Source organism: Balearica regulorum, chromosome 14 (assembly GCF_011004875.1).
Source record: "Balearica regulorum gibbericeps isolate bBalReg1 chromosome 14, bBalReg1.pri, whole genome shotgun sequence".
Classification (NCBI taxonomy): domain Eukaryota; kingdom Metazoa; phylum Chordata; class Aves; order Gruiformes; family Gruidae; genus Balearica; species Balearica regulorum.
The window spans coordinates 10,065,500-10,081,223 of record NC_046197.1 but is presented as its reverse complement, the minus strand read 5'-3'; the positions used below and the strand labels follow the sequence as shown (position 1 = coordinate 10,081,223).

The 15,724-nt window shown below is 50.2% G+C and overlaps 1 protein-coding gene across 1 annotated transcript in view; it reads right to left on the bottom strand.

Annotated features, from left to right (window-relative positions):
• STK10 (serine/threonine kinase 10) overlaps positions 1 to 15,724 on the bottom strand; it is a 51,921-nt gene that overhangs the window by 29,214 nt on the left and 6,983 nt on the right. Inside the window, exon 2 of the mRNA XM_075766275.1 lies at positions 10,183 to 10,347. Coding sequence (XP_075622390.1) covers positions 10,183 to 10,347 — 165 coding nt within the window. The remainder of the gene's footprint in view (positions 1 to 10,182; positions 10,348 to 15,724) is intronic.

Here is a 15,724-nt window from a genome sequence, read left to right as displayed (position 1 = left end):
CCGGGGTCCCAGGGCGCTGGTGGCACGCAAGGCCTCGCAGTCCTGCCCTGGCAGTGCAGGAGGAGCCCACCTCAGGAACAGCCCCCCTGTGTGCACATCCCCAACTCACCCAAACACTCCCTGGCTTCAGCAGGGGACAGTGTCTCCCTTCAGCACACCGAGCCCAGGGCAGGACCAGGGTTCCCAGAGGCCCCTCACAGCCCACACCGGCACCATGACACCCATAGCACAGGATGACTGTCCTGGCATCGCAGGGGGAAGGCGGGAGGAAACTGCCTAGACCTCCCCACCTGCGACAGGGTATGGAGGAGTCACGGTGAGGCAGGTATCTCCTCCTGGTATTTGGTTCACACACTGTGGGTGAGACAGGCTCCTTCCCGAGCCCTGCAGGAGCGGTGGGAAGCTGAGAGCCCAGACAGTCTCTAGGGCTTTTGGTCTTGACTCGGAGGCAGAGGAGACCGAGCAAGTCCAGGAATGCAGCTCCCGACAGCCCTCAGTCCCGGTTCTAGAAGAGCAGAAAGTTTCCTGCCCCGTTACCCACAATGGCTGTTCATTAACCACTGAACACCGGCTTTCCCATCCAGTTCTTCACTATCAAAGTCACCCAGCAGCTTGCTGGTGGCCATCCCACACTCTGCTCAGCCCCGTAACACACATGCTGTGGAAAATAAAGGACAGAGGCAACAGCTAGCTCTGTTATCAAACTCTGCATGTTACTGTAGCACCAACAGGACATGGACAAAGTCAAGAGCATCTGGAGCCGGAGCCAAGATCTGCACAAATCCTGTAGAGGGGACGCCCCTGGTCCAGCCATGCTGGCTGCAGCAAATACAAAGTGTAGCACAAATAACATAAATGGCCACTGGCCCAAAGCCGCCCAGACAAACGATGGATCCAGATCTGAAGTTCCATCCTGAGACCACTCTGTGCCACAGGCAAAGCCCAGTCCCACATGCAGAGCAGCCACCTGGGACACGGACAGCAACCTCCACGTGCACCCCAAGACGCCAGCACCACCTCTGCAGTCCAGCTATGGCCCAGACATGGGGGGAGGCCAGGAGCTCTCCCCATGGACAGCTCATATCCAGCCCCATTTATCTGTTGGAGCTTCCATCTGCACCCAACACCTCCAAACACCTGAGCACAGGGTGAGGAGCCACCCCACTTGGCTCCATCCCCTGTCCCTCCAAGCCCATCACATCCCCCAAGCCCATCCACACAGTTCCAGCAAAACTTTGGACACATTTGTACCTCCCAGGACTGAGAAAGGGGCTTCAGCTTCCGAGTGACACAAACCCCAGAGGACAGAGCCGTTCCTCGCTGGTGGAAAGAACACAGTGATATATTTAGGCACAGAAACCACATTTAGTTACAGTCAAGGGGCACATCCTTTACTCCATCTGTTTGACATGTGAACCCAAGTTCTGGTGGCTAACAGCGAAGCTATGCTGTCCTGTCGGCTGCAAGAGGAGGTAAGACGAGCAATGCTGGATCAGCTCTCCCAGGAGCAGCTCCCCTCTTCCCCACAAAGCACAGCGATGTGCAGGACCACAGGGGCTAGTTTGGGGGAGCACCACCTTGGTTTTTAAATACCATTTGGTCAGATCTACTCTCTCCTTTAAAATCAAGGGCCATGCTGACTGGTGAAGTGTTGTTTGCAAGCACGTCGAGTCTCCCCATTATCTCGGCCAGCCTGGCCTGTTCTGACTGAAGTCCAAGGATTAAGTTTACAGTACGGAGCAGAGGGAGGAGGTGCGTTGCATTCCTACGCCCACTTAACTTGGCACTTTCCCCACCACCCTCCTGCCCAACGCTTTTCACCCAACACATGTCAAAATGCTGGAAGAAAGTGGGGAACAGATTATGCCAGTGTTGCTCTTAAGCCAGATGGGCTGATTCAAAGCAAGGCTTAACTGCTCTGGATATCTGCTGGGGGCTGAAGACAGGGCAAGACACTACAGCAGCCTTCTACACACTGAGGACGCATGCCATCCTTCCCAACCTCATTTCTAGAGCCCCACGAGGCCAGTGTGGCACCAACGCAAAAGGGGATGAACACCTAAGAACCACCGGCACCTGCAAGAGGCATCAGCTCTGCGCTCCCCTCCAGCTGCAGCCGGCCCTCAGCACACACTGGAGAGGCCATAAAACAATACAGAAGCCATCAGAAGCCTCTTTGCTGCCACAGCAGAGCACAAATGTCAACAGCTTGCCTGACATGGCAAATATGCTGTAGGTGGAAGCGAAATAATTAGCTCTCTGTAAAAGAGTGCTCCAAGCTTGCCAATTTTCCCTTACAGACAAGGACACTATTCAGAGACTTTAAATATAAGAAACCTTTTCTCCCTCCTTTTCTGAACAAAATAACCTACAGAGAAAAATATTTGAAATTAAAAAAAAAAAAGTCTGTGCCATAACGAGTGGGGGAAAGATGATTCAGGGCATATTGCAATTCATTTCTAAGTGAGGAAACCCAAGGCTTATGGAGTTTGAGCGTAGGAAAGCTTTATCAAGAACAAAGTCAGATAGCACTACATACTCCTCTTGAAATACAGAGCTCCCTGCTGATCATAGGGAGATTGGGGATGAGTTCTTTGCATCTAAGTCATTCCGAGATGATAAAATACTTCCTTGAACTACCCCCCCAGGTTGGCAAAAATATTCCCATTCCTACTGAAATTTTGGCAGAACAAATCAAAACTCCTTTTAGTTTAACCCAATGGTTTCAACATTGCAAAAAGCATCCTTTCTCTTGCTAGAATCACACAGGGCATTTAATTTCTTTTGACAAGGGCTGGTATCCAAACCCTTTGAATTCACCATCCCAAATTGCTAACCAGCACCCCAGAGGGATCAGAACCCAAGAACGCCCGTGGCCAGCAAATGCAAACAGCTATGAGGTGCAGATCAGAGAGGGTCAGCATGGCCGCAGCCAGGCGGTACCTGGGATGCTGAGCACTGCGGGAGGGGTTAACTGCAGCAGGCACAGGCTCCTTCATCAGCTCTCCCTTCAGGGACCAGACCACAACAGGCTCCAAGTGCTCAGAGCTCCCAGCCTCGTGCTCTGTGGAGCAGGGACTGTGGGAGGAAGGCCAGTGCTCCTCTTTGCTATAGAAACCAGAAAAACACCCAAGCGATGGCTCTCTGCCCGGGCACGGGGCAAAGCCTTTGCTGCTTGGAGGGCTGTGACTGGGATCCCCCTTCTCCCACCAAGTTAATCAGCATTTAGAGGCCACTCAGTTCACCAAGAGCATTTGTTACTGGATGGGCAGCAAAATGCAGAAAATGCTATCAAATATAAATAGCTAAAGTTGCTTCTTCAGTGGGAAGATTCACCAACCTCAAGTGTCCCAAGTTTGTGCCAGCATCTAAAATAGATGATGCATTTCAGAAGGGCAGAGCTCACTGTGAGAGCTGGAGTTTGACCCAGGACAAGTTTCCTGATGTCTTTTATTAACAGCCAGCAGTTCCAACACAGCCTCAAAACCTCGCCTGGCCAGGAGCACAATTTGTTGAAGGGGTGGCAAAGGACTTCACAAGTTTTCTACTCCTGCCTGGCATCTCCCTAGAAACAATTATTTGTTCTGATCATCCCCAAATTCACAACACGAGGTGCCTGGATCCATCAGACAAGACAAGAGTATTGCTATTTAATGAGAGTTTCAGTGAGGGCACTGAAGTCAATGGAAACCACCCCAAGCCATAAGGTCTGCAAAAGGCCATCCCTCCCATCCAAATGACAACTTTCAGGCTATATCTGAAATAAGTCTAAATCTGCAATCTACTGCTCATTCCAGGGCATAGGCCAAAGCTAGCTTTCAGGGCACTGTCTCCTGTACACAGGTAGTTCATAAATATTCATTTATATGCAAACATTGTTCCTTAGCATTTCCCTTGGTAAGCCAGCCAAGTGGGAACGTGGCTTATTGCAATTCATTTCTAAACAAAGTTTTAAAGTGCTTTGAAAACTGATTTGCCTATAAGCTTCTTGTCTGCTGCTTTCTTTTCATAAAGGTATGGCCATATGGTTATAACCTTGGACTGGGATTCAGCACATAAGACTTATTCTCAAGTACCATTTACCTGCTGGGTAAACTTTAGGCAAATTCTTGTCTGTGCCTCCGCTCCCCCTCCTAATAACTGGCATAATGACACCAGGTCTCTTTTATAAAAGCATTCCATGGTGTATAGATGACAAGGGTATATAATCACAAGGCATTATTATTGCTTCAATAACCTTTTCTTGCAGCGTTATTCTGTATAAAGGATGGTAGACAAAGGCTTCTATTCTAGCTTGCGTTGTCATGTTGCTACCTGTACAAGCACTCTTGGATTTGGCTCGGCTACGGTAATTTGCCGGCTGCATAAGTTCTTCTTGGTGGTTGATCAAAATCACTCCATTTCCACCCCTGCTTTAAGGGAAAGCCCCCATTTCACCCAGAATAGGATTTCCAGTGACTTGCCAGGAGTCTGAATGCTAAAGCTCACGTTCACAAGACAGAGCAGATACGTTGGTCCCATGCAACCCACTCCCAGCTTTAGAACAGAGAGAAAGGCAGAAGAAGACTTAGACCTCCACGTCTTTGGGAAAGACAGTAAACAACCTGCATAAGGGCGAGGCAGAGAGAAGCCTCACGGCTTTGCAGGCAGATGGCGGCTGGCAGGGAGGGGAGGGAGAATGCCACCCAGACACCCGCTCCGCAGAGTCCCAGCTGGCAAAGACACAGTCCCAAAGGTCGGAGCAGAAGCCATCACCCACTCAGCTCAGTTATGCTACTCTGAGCAGCAAACTGCTTGACCCTGGAAACCCAGGGAAGCATCAGAAAAAAAACTGGGCTCCACGGCTTTTTCCAGTTGCCAGCCCCAGCCAAGATGATGTGCATCCAGCTGACTAAGGACAGGGAGGGGACACAGTGCTATCCCTGCCGCACTCGCAGCCTCCTGGGGCACAGCGATGCCCTGTCCTGATGTGTGCAGATGTCTGCACTCATCTGCTCCTTGCCTACCCACCCTGCAGAAGTTACTGGGATTGTTCTGCAGTTCTGCCCAAATTCTGGACTGGTAGGAATTTAGAAACTGGGCCAGCTAACACCACCCCCACGCCAGTTTGCCCAGCAGGGCTTATCCTGCAGCAGCTCACGGGTACCAGAGCATGGCCCCGCTGGCAGCACAGTGCTGGGTGCTCTCGGGGGCTCTCAGGGTGCAGCCAAATCTGGCATGGATTTAAGTTTCTGCCATTGGGGGCAAGGAGGAAGAAAAAGGAAAGGCTTGTTCCTCTAGGAGGATGGCCAGCTTTGACAAAGTTTGTAGGTTTGGGATCCCTTTGGTTTTCCAAGTCTCTCCGCTACGCTCCACCACTACGCACAGTTCAATACGAGCTGCAAACAACTGTTCCAGCACTTTGGGGGGATGTTCGGTACAAAGCTTCAGGAGCACGGGGCCAAGCAGGAAGAGCCAGTTTAGATTGCAACTCTCCTGCCAAGGGAAATTTAAAGGCACATGAATAGACCTTGGATTCCTCGGGGACGGGTGACTGAGAAGCCCGGAGAGCCCTAGTCCGGTACAGCGTTCATGTGCCGGGGTCCCCCGTGGGCATCCAGCCACAGCTCAGGCTGCTCACCCTGCGAGACATCCCTGCAAGTTGCAATAACCTCCCTTCGCTAAGGAAAACCTCAGGGAATCTGATACTGTTATCGGCTTGCTTTCTTGTTTGTTTTAAAGAAAAGGTATTTCCAACTTAAGAGAATTAAAAGCTGCAGATGCTTTACATAGCCCAGCAGTCTAGAGCATGGGATAATGAACATTTCTTTATGATACAGGATTTTCAAGAATGCCCAAATCTCCAGTCAACATCCATATCAAAGGGGTAGCAATCCAAAAAGTCCCTGGCTAAACAGGTCAGGGCCTGCCCACAGAAAATGCAAAATGCTTTTTTAAGGGAAGTACAAAGACTAGCTACAAAGCTGGTGTCTCTCTGCAAGCTATATGAGTGACATACCCACACAGCAGGCCAGCAAGAAGAAACTCTAAGCTGACTAACCATCCCCAAAATGCTCTGGCAAGGCAGAGTTACCTGCACGGTACAGCAACTTTTGCTTTGATGTCCAGGAAACGTCTGTTTATTCAAAAGCCCGTTTGCTATAGCAACCACGGTTTATAGAAAAGGAGGGAGGGGGAAGAGAATTCCCCAGTGCTTCGCTAGAAGAGTTGTACCACCAGCTGCTAATGGTGCAGTTAAGTTGGGCCTGGGGCCAAATGACATTTCAACTCATTTCCAGAGAACCCTACAGACTTGATGCTGGAGCATCTCGACAGGCTCCTGCAGGAAGGAGCCCAGGTTTCCTGCCCTGCTCCACAGCTCAGCTGCCGCAGCGTGTTGGGTTGTCTGGCAGAGACACCCACCATCCCCCGAGAGCAGGGATCTCCCACAGGAAAGTCCAAGTTCATCACTCCAAATGAGACTGTCCTCCCTGGTCATCTTATCGCTCCTCTGTCTGTGAGAGGAGGCACTCAGAAGCAGCAGAGATATTCAGAAGCAGGAGATCAAAAGTTCCTCCCTTCCTTTGAGGTCTCAGTCTTATTGTGTTGTTTTGGAAAGCGGGGGGGGGGAACCCCTACTCAACCACACAGCCCTCAAGAGGGACACAACACACAAGGTCTGCTGTTTTTCTTTCCCACATAGTAATAATTATCAGTGCAAATTCAGCACCATTGATTCCAAGCATTCAAAACCCATACCTTAGTCCCATTCCTCAGTCACAAAATAACTTTTAAAAGTTCGTTTTTAAAGTTGCACGTATATTGGGTGAGGGGGATTTGCCTTAGTATTTCGAAGTCCTACGTCACACTTCAGAAAAAAGAAACTTTCAGAAAAAAAGACTTTAAGATGTGGCCCAGCCACAAGGACTCAAACCAGACTTCTGTTTAATAGCATGAGATTCTCAGCTTTCATTTGGTGCCCCCATTTCCAGCAGCTGGGATTTATGCAAAAAGAACATCAAATGCCACAGGGTTTATAATAAAAACAAAATAAAATCATGAAAGCTCCCACCACCGCAGTTTTGCAAGCCTCCCTGGGCTGCGTTCCACCGGCACAAAAGTGCTTAGCCTCTGTCACGAGCAAAGAAAGGAAGATGGGGAGGGGGAATGGAACGAGATAGCGGCTGCTGGTGATGGCACAGCATCTCTGCAGTGTATTTATGTGTCAGGGAAGTTCATGCTGGATGCTGTTATCTCAGCAATCCTGGGGTCCTCCAAGCCTTTGCCTGTGGCTTGCAGTGGGCTTCCACTCTGTCCTGTATGAGAACTGCGGTTCTCTTCCTTCAGCTTGATGCTGATCAGGTATAAAAGCAAGAGGAATTTGCTGGTTTATGCTTCGATTTCAGTGCTATGGATTTTAACAAAACTGCTGTAGGATAAGCCACTTCCCTTTGCACAGAAAGGGTTTTTTGCTCCGTAAATATTGCATGTCACCTTCTGGTTACCAAAGTGCAAAGCCAAACCCCGGCAGAGAGGAGACACAGGGACCTGATGCAGCTCGGGGGGGACAAGGAAGCCTCTGCAGCAGCAGCCACCATCGAAGGCCAGGTTTCCTCACATATTTTCCTTGTTAGTTCAAGAGTCAGAGAACAGTCAACAGACAGATTTAGCAAGAGCCCTTCTCAGCGCTGAGCCCCTCTCAGCGCCGTCGGCTGAGACTTCTTGTGGCACAGACTGAGCCGTAAATTAGTCAGAGCCAAAGAGCTCCTGCCATCCAGGAGGTTGGGCACGTCTAGACCCCTTGCAAGCCTGTCTACGTGCTCCCGCTCCTGAAACCACAGCAGATCGCCAACCAGACACGCACCCGCAGCAGTCTACCCAAAGCCTGAGCCGCTCAAATCTAAAAGCGCAGCAGAGTCCATGCACCCATCCTGCAAATGGACCAATTGCAAACGGTCCAGGAAAGTGCTGGCTAAAATAACTGCCCAGACAGAAATGGGGATGGAACATGGACGAGACAATGAAAGCCAGCGGTTGTATTTGGATGCAAATTTTCCCCAGCAGCGCTGGTGACCGAGAAGCCTTTGACTTTAGTGAAAACCTGGTAGCGACTAGAAGCCTTCCAGAAGTTCCAACAGCCTGGCTTATTTACTTCCCTCAAAGCCAGTAAAACACTACAGCATTAATAAGAACAGCCTGAGCAATGAAATGCAAATACCACTCAAATAATTAAAGAAAGAGAACGATCTTCCTCCCAAAACAATGGACGGGGCTGTAACGTCTACCCTCACGGGAAAGCCTCATACAGGAGGCTCTTGTTCCAGTAGCTTCAAAGAGGCAGTTTAATTTTAGTAGGTCAGCAAGCATATGACATTACAAAGCACTTCTCAGACAAAAGCAGAACTGAGGAGAAATGGATCTGCAATCCATTTTCCCTACAGGAAGGAAGGCAAAGCTTCCTACTGCAGGGAGGAGGTAGAAGGGGAAAGGGGAGGGGGCTGACATTTTACAGAGAACGAACGAGGTCAACGTATAAAATTCAGGCAGAGCAGGCACAGAGCAGGGAGGTAAAAACAGCAGAACAGGGTGGAATATAAACCGGCCCCATCTCTCACCCAAGCTTGGTATATGTTTGCCTTTTTAATTTTGTAGAGATTAGTTTTGCTGCAGTTGCACTCTGTCCAAATCCTGAGTCTCCTCCTAGGAGAGATGTTTGCCTTTCCCTTCCTTAGAAGGGTACATATTTACTTTGTTCTTTAACATACCCAGGGCTCAGCATCACGATTAGCAGCCATCCAAATACCAAGTCTCTGGATAACTTGCAGCCCAGCTCCCTCAAAGCACAAAGATGCACAGAAGGAAGCGCCCAGCACTGGGTACCGCAGCCTCTGAGCAAAGCATCACAGAGAAGCCGGGGGCATTATCCACAGATTTTTAAGTAAGAAAGGACACTGACCCATGCTGACATCGCAAAAGGTGCTTGCTGAATAAGCACACATTGCCCAGTAAAACAGTACCTCTCCCACATTGCTTAACCGGGGAATGAACGAGATGTGGATGGCATTATTCCAGCGACAGCCCCACAGCTCAGCCTGGCTCTGGCCTCAGCACAAGCAGGGACCGACAGCTCAGACAGCTCAGCTCGCACAAGCGCAAGCCTCAAAAGCTGAGATCTCTTTTTTTAACTTTAGTAAGATTGCCCTGGGAGGCCACGAAGGTATCTGAAACATTAAAAAGAGGAAGGAAAGTAACAGAGCTGCTGAAGGCAGCCTTTGACACTTCTCTGACTTGCCAGTAATTACAGAAGGAGCAGATGAACTGGCCAAGATGATGCGTTTGAAAAAATCCTCCTATTCACCTGATTTCCACTGTCATGACACAGGCGTGCCTGCATGCACACGGGCACACAATTATTCGAGTCTAGCTTGGGGCGACTATACAAGGGTTCATGCCCTCACCCTCTCCAGCCCCCTGCACCTTTCCCGTGGCAGCACGCAGGAAGGTGCCTTTCACGCTCACCTTCCTCTGCTGCCGGAGACTCAAAGGAAACAGCAGGCAGGGGGCAAAAAAAACCCCCAACTGTGTGTGTGTGTATATATATATATACACACACACACACACACCCCCCCCTGCCAGGCTAGAGGAAAGAGATGCTGGATCCTGCTGTTCCAGCCGCAGCACAACTAGCCATCGCACTAACCCGCTGGATGGCATTTTATGTCCCTGTGCCTCCACAGCCCTGGGAAACAGAGCTCTTGCTGTCGGATGCCTCTGCATTACAGATGCTGAGCCAGAGATAAGGCACGAATCAAGACCCCAGGGTTACCCTTCCATCTGATCTTTCAAAAGAGGGACTGAGTGGGGAAAAGATGCCCTTACTGGTGATGCATTTTCTACTGTTACCAACTCCAAACAGTGAAAAAAATTCAACTCCAGTTTTCACTTCACTGTGAAGATCTCTTGATCTCCCCTGGGCTATTTATAAGCACCTTTAGTTAGAAGACAGTTTGCTCATCAAAGAAAGCAGGGGAAATCCAGGCACTGATCACACAGTAAGTAGAGTGCAGCTTGTGAGTCATTTCTAACTCACACTGATGTTTCAAACTGCTCCAGAGGCTTTGCTTCGCCATAAATTAGCTATTTCCCCTCTGCAGAGTGAGAGATGTGCAGCTGTATAGGTCATACACAGCAACAGCCTCTTACCCAGAGCTTGCCATCCCAATAGAACGCTCCCAGCAGCTTGACGATGTGTCGGTGATCGCAGGTCGCCAGTATTTCAATCTCCACCATGTAATCCTCCAGTTCATCTTCGCTCTTTGTTTCAATGACTTTGGCAGCCGCTAAAGCACCGGTTTCCTTATTCTTAGCCTGCAAGACAAAACCAGCATGAGTACAAAGGCAAGGAGAGCCAGGAGCAACCAGTACTCGCACAATTCCTGCTCCTCCAAATCACGCTCAGCTTGAGTGGTACCAGCCACAACGCAAGCATGGAAACTTGCAGATGCATTTCTGCTTCCTAAGCCTGCCCGTAGCTTCGCAGAGAGGATGAATGCTGCATCAGGGCCAAAGCGTCCTCCTTCCTCCCTCCAGTCGCCGATGCCCACACCACTTCCCATCACGGGGAGAAAGAGGCTTTTAGAAAAGGAGATGCGTCCTATTGTCTGTAGCAGGAAAAATAATGGAAGTAAGAATACCTCAGAGCACAGAGGCGCTCTGACATTATCATAGGTGATAGCTCAAACTAGTAGAAGTCCTGAGTATACAGATAATCCAACCAAATTCACAGTACAGCTGTGCACCATCATCACCCCTGAACATCCCTATGTTCCCCTTCCTCACCAGGGCAGTTCTCTGTAACGCAAGGGAAACGTAAGGATCACCTCCTTGGCAGGTAAAGCAACAAGAAGGGTTCGTTTTGATTTCCCAGGACTGGCCAGGATTCCTGGTGTTGCATATTAGTGAGCTCTGCAGATCACAGTTAGGAAAATACTACACATGCTCTCCCAGCTGCCCCCTCCATTTTATACAGTCCCTTTAACCAGCTTATTCACCAAATAAATAGAAAACTATCAAAACCTCTTTGTCCTAGTGGTTGGAAAACTTTTGCTGACTTTCCCTCCCCATTCCTCACAACACAGGAGTGTACCCTTGAGTTAGCAGCTTGCTGACCTCCTTCCCCCCCAAACACCCTTCCCCAAGCAGCTCTCACTGCCTAGGAAGGGGTCACCGAGAGTTGCACAGGGGCTGCTCTGCTTGTAGGTGCCACGCACCAGCAAAAGGCTATTAGTGCTGGACTGGAAGCATTTGCAGACACGTTTCTTATCACCCCTCTCCTCTTGTGCCTCCATCCCACATGGGGAAAAGGCAGCTGACGAAGGGTTTGGCTAAAAGCAAGTGTCTGTAAGCAGGCAGCGCCAGGCGAGCCTCGGAGCCGCTCTCATTGTGGAGGTTCAGCATCACCCACCCAGCACTGCTCGTTGGCTTCTCCCAAAACTGCCAGGGCAAGTTTGCATTTTGCACAAATTGTTGCACAAATTAGTTTACAACAAAACACCAGAAGGGCGTTTGCGAGACAGTCTGCACACAGGGCTTCGCTGTGAGATGTGTCACACGCTGGGAGAGGGGGCGAGATGGGAGCTGTTGACTCAGGAGCTCCCCGCCATTCCCAGAAGTGCATTGAATCAGCAGATCAAGGGACAGGAGAAATCCCTACAGCTCACCCGCTCTACTCCCCACTGATGCCGAAGAGCCCCCATGGTGTGATTCCAGTTCATTACCCATTTTCCTTCCATCACACCCACTCCGGGCTGCCTCTCCCCCAGGGGACAAATTCCCACTGTGGATGTTATCACCAGAGGAGCTGGGCAAGCTCTGGTTGTAACCTTTCTTACCATTCTGTAGTTTACATATCTGTGTTTGGAAAACCTACGCAGGAGCTTACAGAAGGATTAATTCCTAGTATAAACACCACAAGCCCCGCTGAACAGTTTTATGTAGCTTAGGTGATAGTATAACTGCGTACCAAGGAACAGGCCAGGGAGGTGGGGAAGGAATAAGGGGCAAACCATACAACAGAGGGAGGAAAATAAGGGACCCCTGAGTCTCTGGTGGGTTTTGAGGACTTGCTGCATTCTCATGAGTTGGCATGGACAGCTGTGTCTGTACCCCAGGGGACAAATCCATTTCCATCTGGGCTCGTTGACCAAATGCAAGACAGCAGCTCGTGCTGGTTTCAGAAGAAATGAGGGGGTTTCTTTTTTCAGGTTGGTTTGTTTCTTACCAAGTTGCCACCAGATGCCCAGAGGAGGGCATGCAGAGCAGGGCAGGGGGAGATGTGAAGCAGAGCAAGCATGGGGAAAATTGGAGCAAGAAGTGCCCCACTGTGTTTGCTCTGCACTTAACAGCGTTGGGAGAGGTCCAAGGAGGGGAAGTAAATATTGTGAGAAGAGGTGGGGCTTCCCTTGGAGGTCAGCCATCGCATGCTTCCCACCAGCAGGGTCCTGGCCAGCTCAGCCCTTCCAGGATGCTGGGGCCCTGCAGGCACCTGAAAAAACCCAGGAGCAGAGCATGCCCCAGTCCCCCACAGCATCATCTCCCACTGAGAGGTCTGAACCAACCTGCTCTCACCCCCAAGCCTCCGGGAGCCATCCCGGGCAGCCACGCTGCCACCTCTCATCCCCTCCCGGGCTTGCTAAGGCACGCAGGGGTGCTGGATGCTGAGCACGAAGACATGGTTTTACAAACCGGGCTGCAAGCTGTGGGTGGGGGAACAACCACAGCCCAAGTAGTCACGGTGGCAGCCTGACCTCACTCATCATTACTCCTACGACTAGCAGGTGAGCAACCCAGCAACCCCCAGCAATCACTTCCTTTCTAGATATGAGCCCATGTACACTCTGCCTGACGTTCAGTCTTTAAAGATGTCCATAACAGAATGAGCTGCTGCCTTTCTCCACTACTTTGGACTGTCCTGAATGAGAGTGTTTACACAGCCATCTCCATTTCCTCATCCATTCCAGCAGGGAATGGAGCTTGGGGACGGAGGGGATCCATGAGCTGCATGATGCGGGCTTCCACCCCAAAGGGAGAGGAGCACTGCACTGTCCCACATCCTCCCAGGCCAGCCAGCACAGGGAGGTCACATCAGCAGAAGCGAGACCATCATCTTCAAGGAGAAGTCAGCTCAGAACATCACGAACTCATGATGCAAGAACATGAGCTTTTAGGTAGGCGGGTTTGGCAGGTAGGGATGCCACGGGGATGGCGTGGGCACAAACCCTGCACTTTCCATGGCCCTGCGGTAGCATCACGACTACAACTGAGTGCACTCACGGCACTTCCCAGAAGGAACCAAAATACCCCACAGCCCTGGCGCGACGGCAGAAGAAGCTGAAGTAGGAAGGGGACCTGAGACCATGATGTCAGTACGAAATTTTGGAAGATTAACCTCCTCCAGCATGGCCCACCATAGCGTGGAGAGGAGACTGGCAGCCACACACAGCTGCCTTTGAGAGGACCAACACTTGCACAGGCTGGACAGCACACCCCCGCCCCGAGTTGCCCGTGGCCCCTCTGAGCCCAAACCCACTCTGTAGCGTTTCTACCGTACAAGCCAGAGGGAGATGCACACCGGCTGGCGTGGGCACTCCTGAACTGAGCTCAGCAAGTCATGTTTGTCATTGCAAGAGCTTTGAAAATCCAAGGAGCTTCTGTCCATTTCTCCACTTTCCCTTTCTCTCCATCTGCTTGTCCTCCAGCCCTGACACCAGGCTACAGCCACGTTCCCGGCAGCCTCCCTAGGAATGGCAGCTGCCTGCCATCAGGCAGACGGCTGCATCATAGCCCCTCGCAGCAGCCGGCCAGCTCCGAAAGCTGCTCACAGCAAGCCAGATTTGTACAGGCAGCGTCAGATTTTGGCCAAGTATGCCGGGCGGTCTTTCTGTAACTCATGTCTGACAATTTCCTTCAGCTCCTCTGCTAGTATTTTCCTGCATACAATGTATTACAACAGAGATATTCTTCCAGGAAGGTTTCTTGGGATCCTAAGGAGGCCAAATGTATATGTTATCAGCCCTGGGAGCTGGTTTCAGACATCCCAGACATGAGATGATGCTTTAGGGTTTAAAGCCCTTTCCTGATTTCTGCTTATCTTTGTGCAATAGATCAGAATCTGCCCCAAGAAATTTGCACAAAGCAAAACACAGCCTGTTCTGAACTCAAAAAGCTAAGCTAGCAATTAGACAGAAGGAACCAGCATCTCCAAGTCTGTAACCTGCAGGCCTGGACGATACCCCTCACGGCAAGGGGACACACAGCACCAGGCTGAGAAGAGGCAGATCTGCTGCTCGTTCTCCAAGAGCTACAGGATGGGAGAAACAGATTGCCACCAGCTCCTCTGCAGCTTCACCTCTACCTTGAGCTTGACTGGGAGTCGTGTCCTCATCTTGCTGCAAGGGAAATGAAAACTACTCTCACGGTGGGTGTTTTGTTTGTCTTTAAATCCCAAGGAAAGGAAGAGACAATGATATGGAGGAAAGAAGAAAACCAAGAACTATAAAGAAAGCACCCTAGTTTGACTCACCAACAGTGAGTTTGTTAGACAGCCACATAATTTGAAATGCAATCCTGCAAAATACACGGTTTGAACTACAAATCCAAAACCTTCTGCAAACCCCATCCTAATGACAGGATCTCCAACCCAGCTAAAGTACATGTAGACAATGCAGAGACAGGGAGAGAGCTTCTGTTCTCAGGGAAAACACCCCAAAATGAGGGGTCTTTGAGGAATTCATGGTGTTTCCCATTTTCTCCAGTGAAATTTGTGGACAGAAGCAAAAGAACCACCCAGCTGGTGAGATCCCAAGAACAGAAACTGTTTGATGCCAGTCTATGACCTATGGCGGGTCAGTCAAAAACACATATCCAGTTCCATCTTTTAGTTTCTCCACTCCTGGGTATTTTAATGCCATGGATAATTTGTCCCTGGAGTGTTAATTAGCATCAAAAAAAAAAAAAAAAGCAGACAGCGCCAGCATAGTGCCCAGGATGTGCTGCTGAACTATAGTTAGCATTACAGTCTTGGCACTGAAAAACCTGAAAAGCCCTTACAGCCGCTACCAGCCTTTGTGCAAACCAACGCACTGCACTGAGCACGGCTGACAGGTCTATGCAGAAACAAGACTGGAACATGCATTCCACAAAAGAGAACATATCAAATAAAAGTTACCCAGTAAACCACTTCCAGAAAGCCATGCCAGGAGCCAAGCTTCAGGATACAAAGCAAAGGACCTTGCTGGAGCTCTCTAGAGCAAGGTGAGTGCTGGACACACTACTGCCAAACACACTGGGCATAGGGGATGAGTAGGATTACTCCTAGAAGGCAGAGGCATAGAGAAACTACTGCTTAGCCTATGGATTTAAGGGCTGAGGGGTGCCTGTTCAGGTGACAGAAGAGACTGGCCTTTGCCTGTGACTCACCCTCCAAGCTATTGTTAAATCCAGATTGTGACAAACACAGGAACTATTTTAAGCCTTTAAAGAACGCATTACCGGAAGGCTGGATTGTTCGGTCCTTCCTTGGGCAGGATTGCTGCCGAAGGCACGGGCGGTTTCTAGGCAGTAAGGCAGAGAAAACCCCACATGAACTCTCACTCGCTAGCAGAAAGAAGAGACCTAGCACCGAGAGCACCCCGATCGCTTCGTCCAGGCTTGCTCACCAGCAGGGCCAGTTGCCCGCTGTATCTTC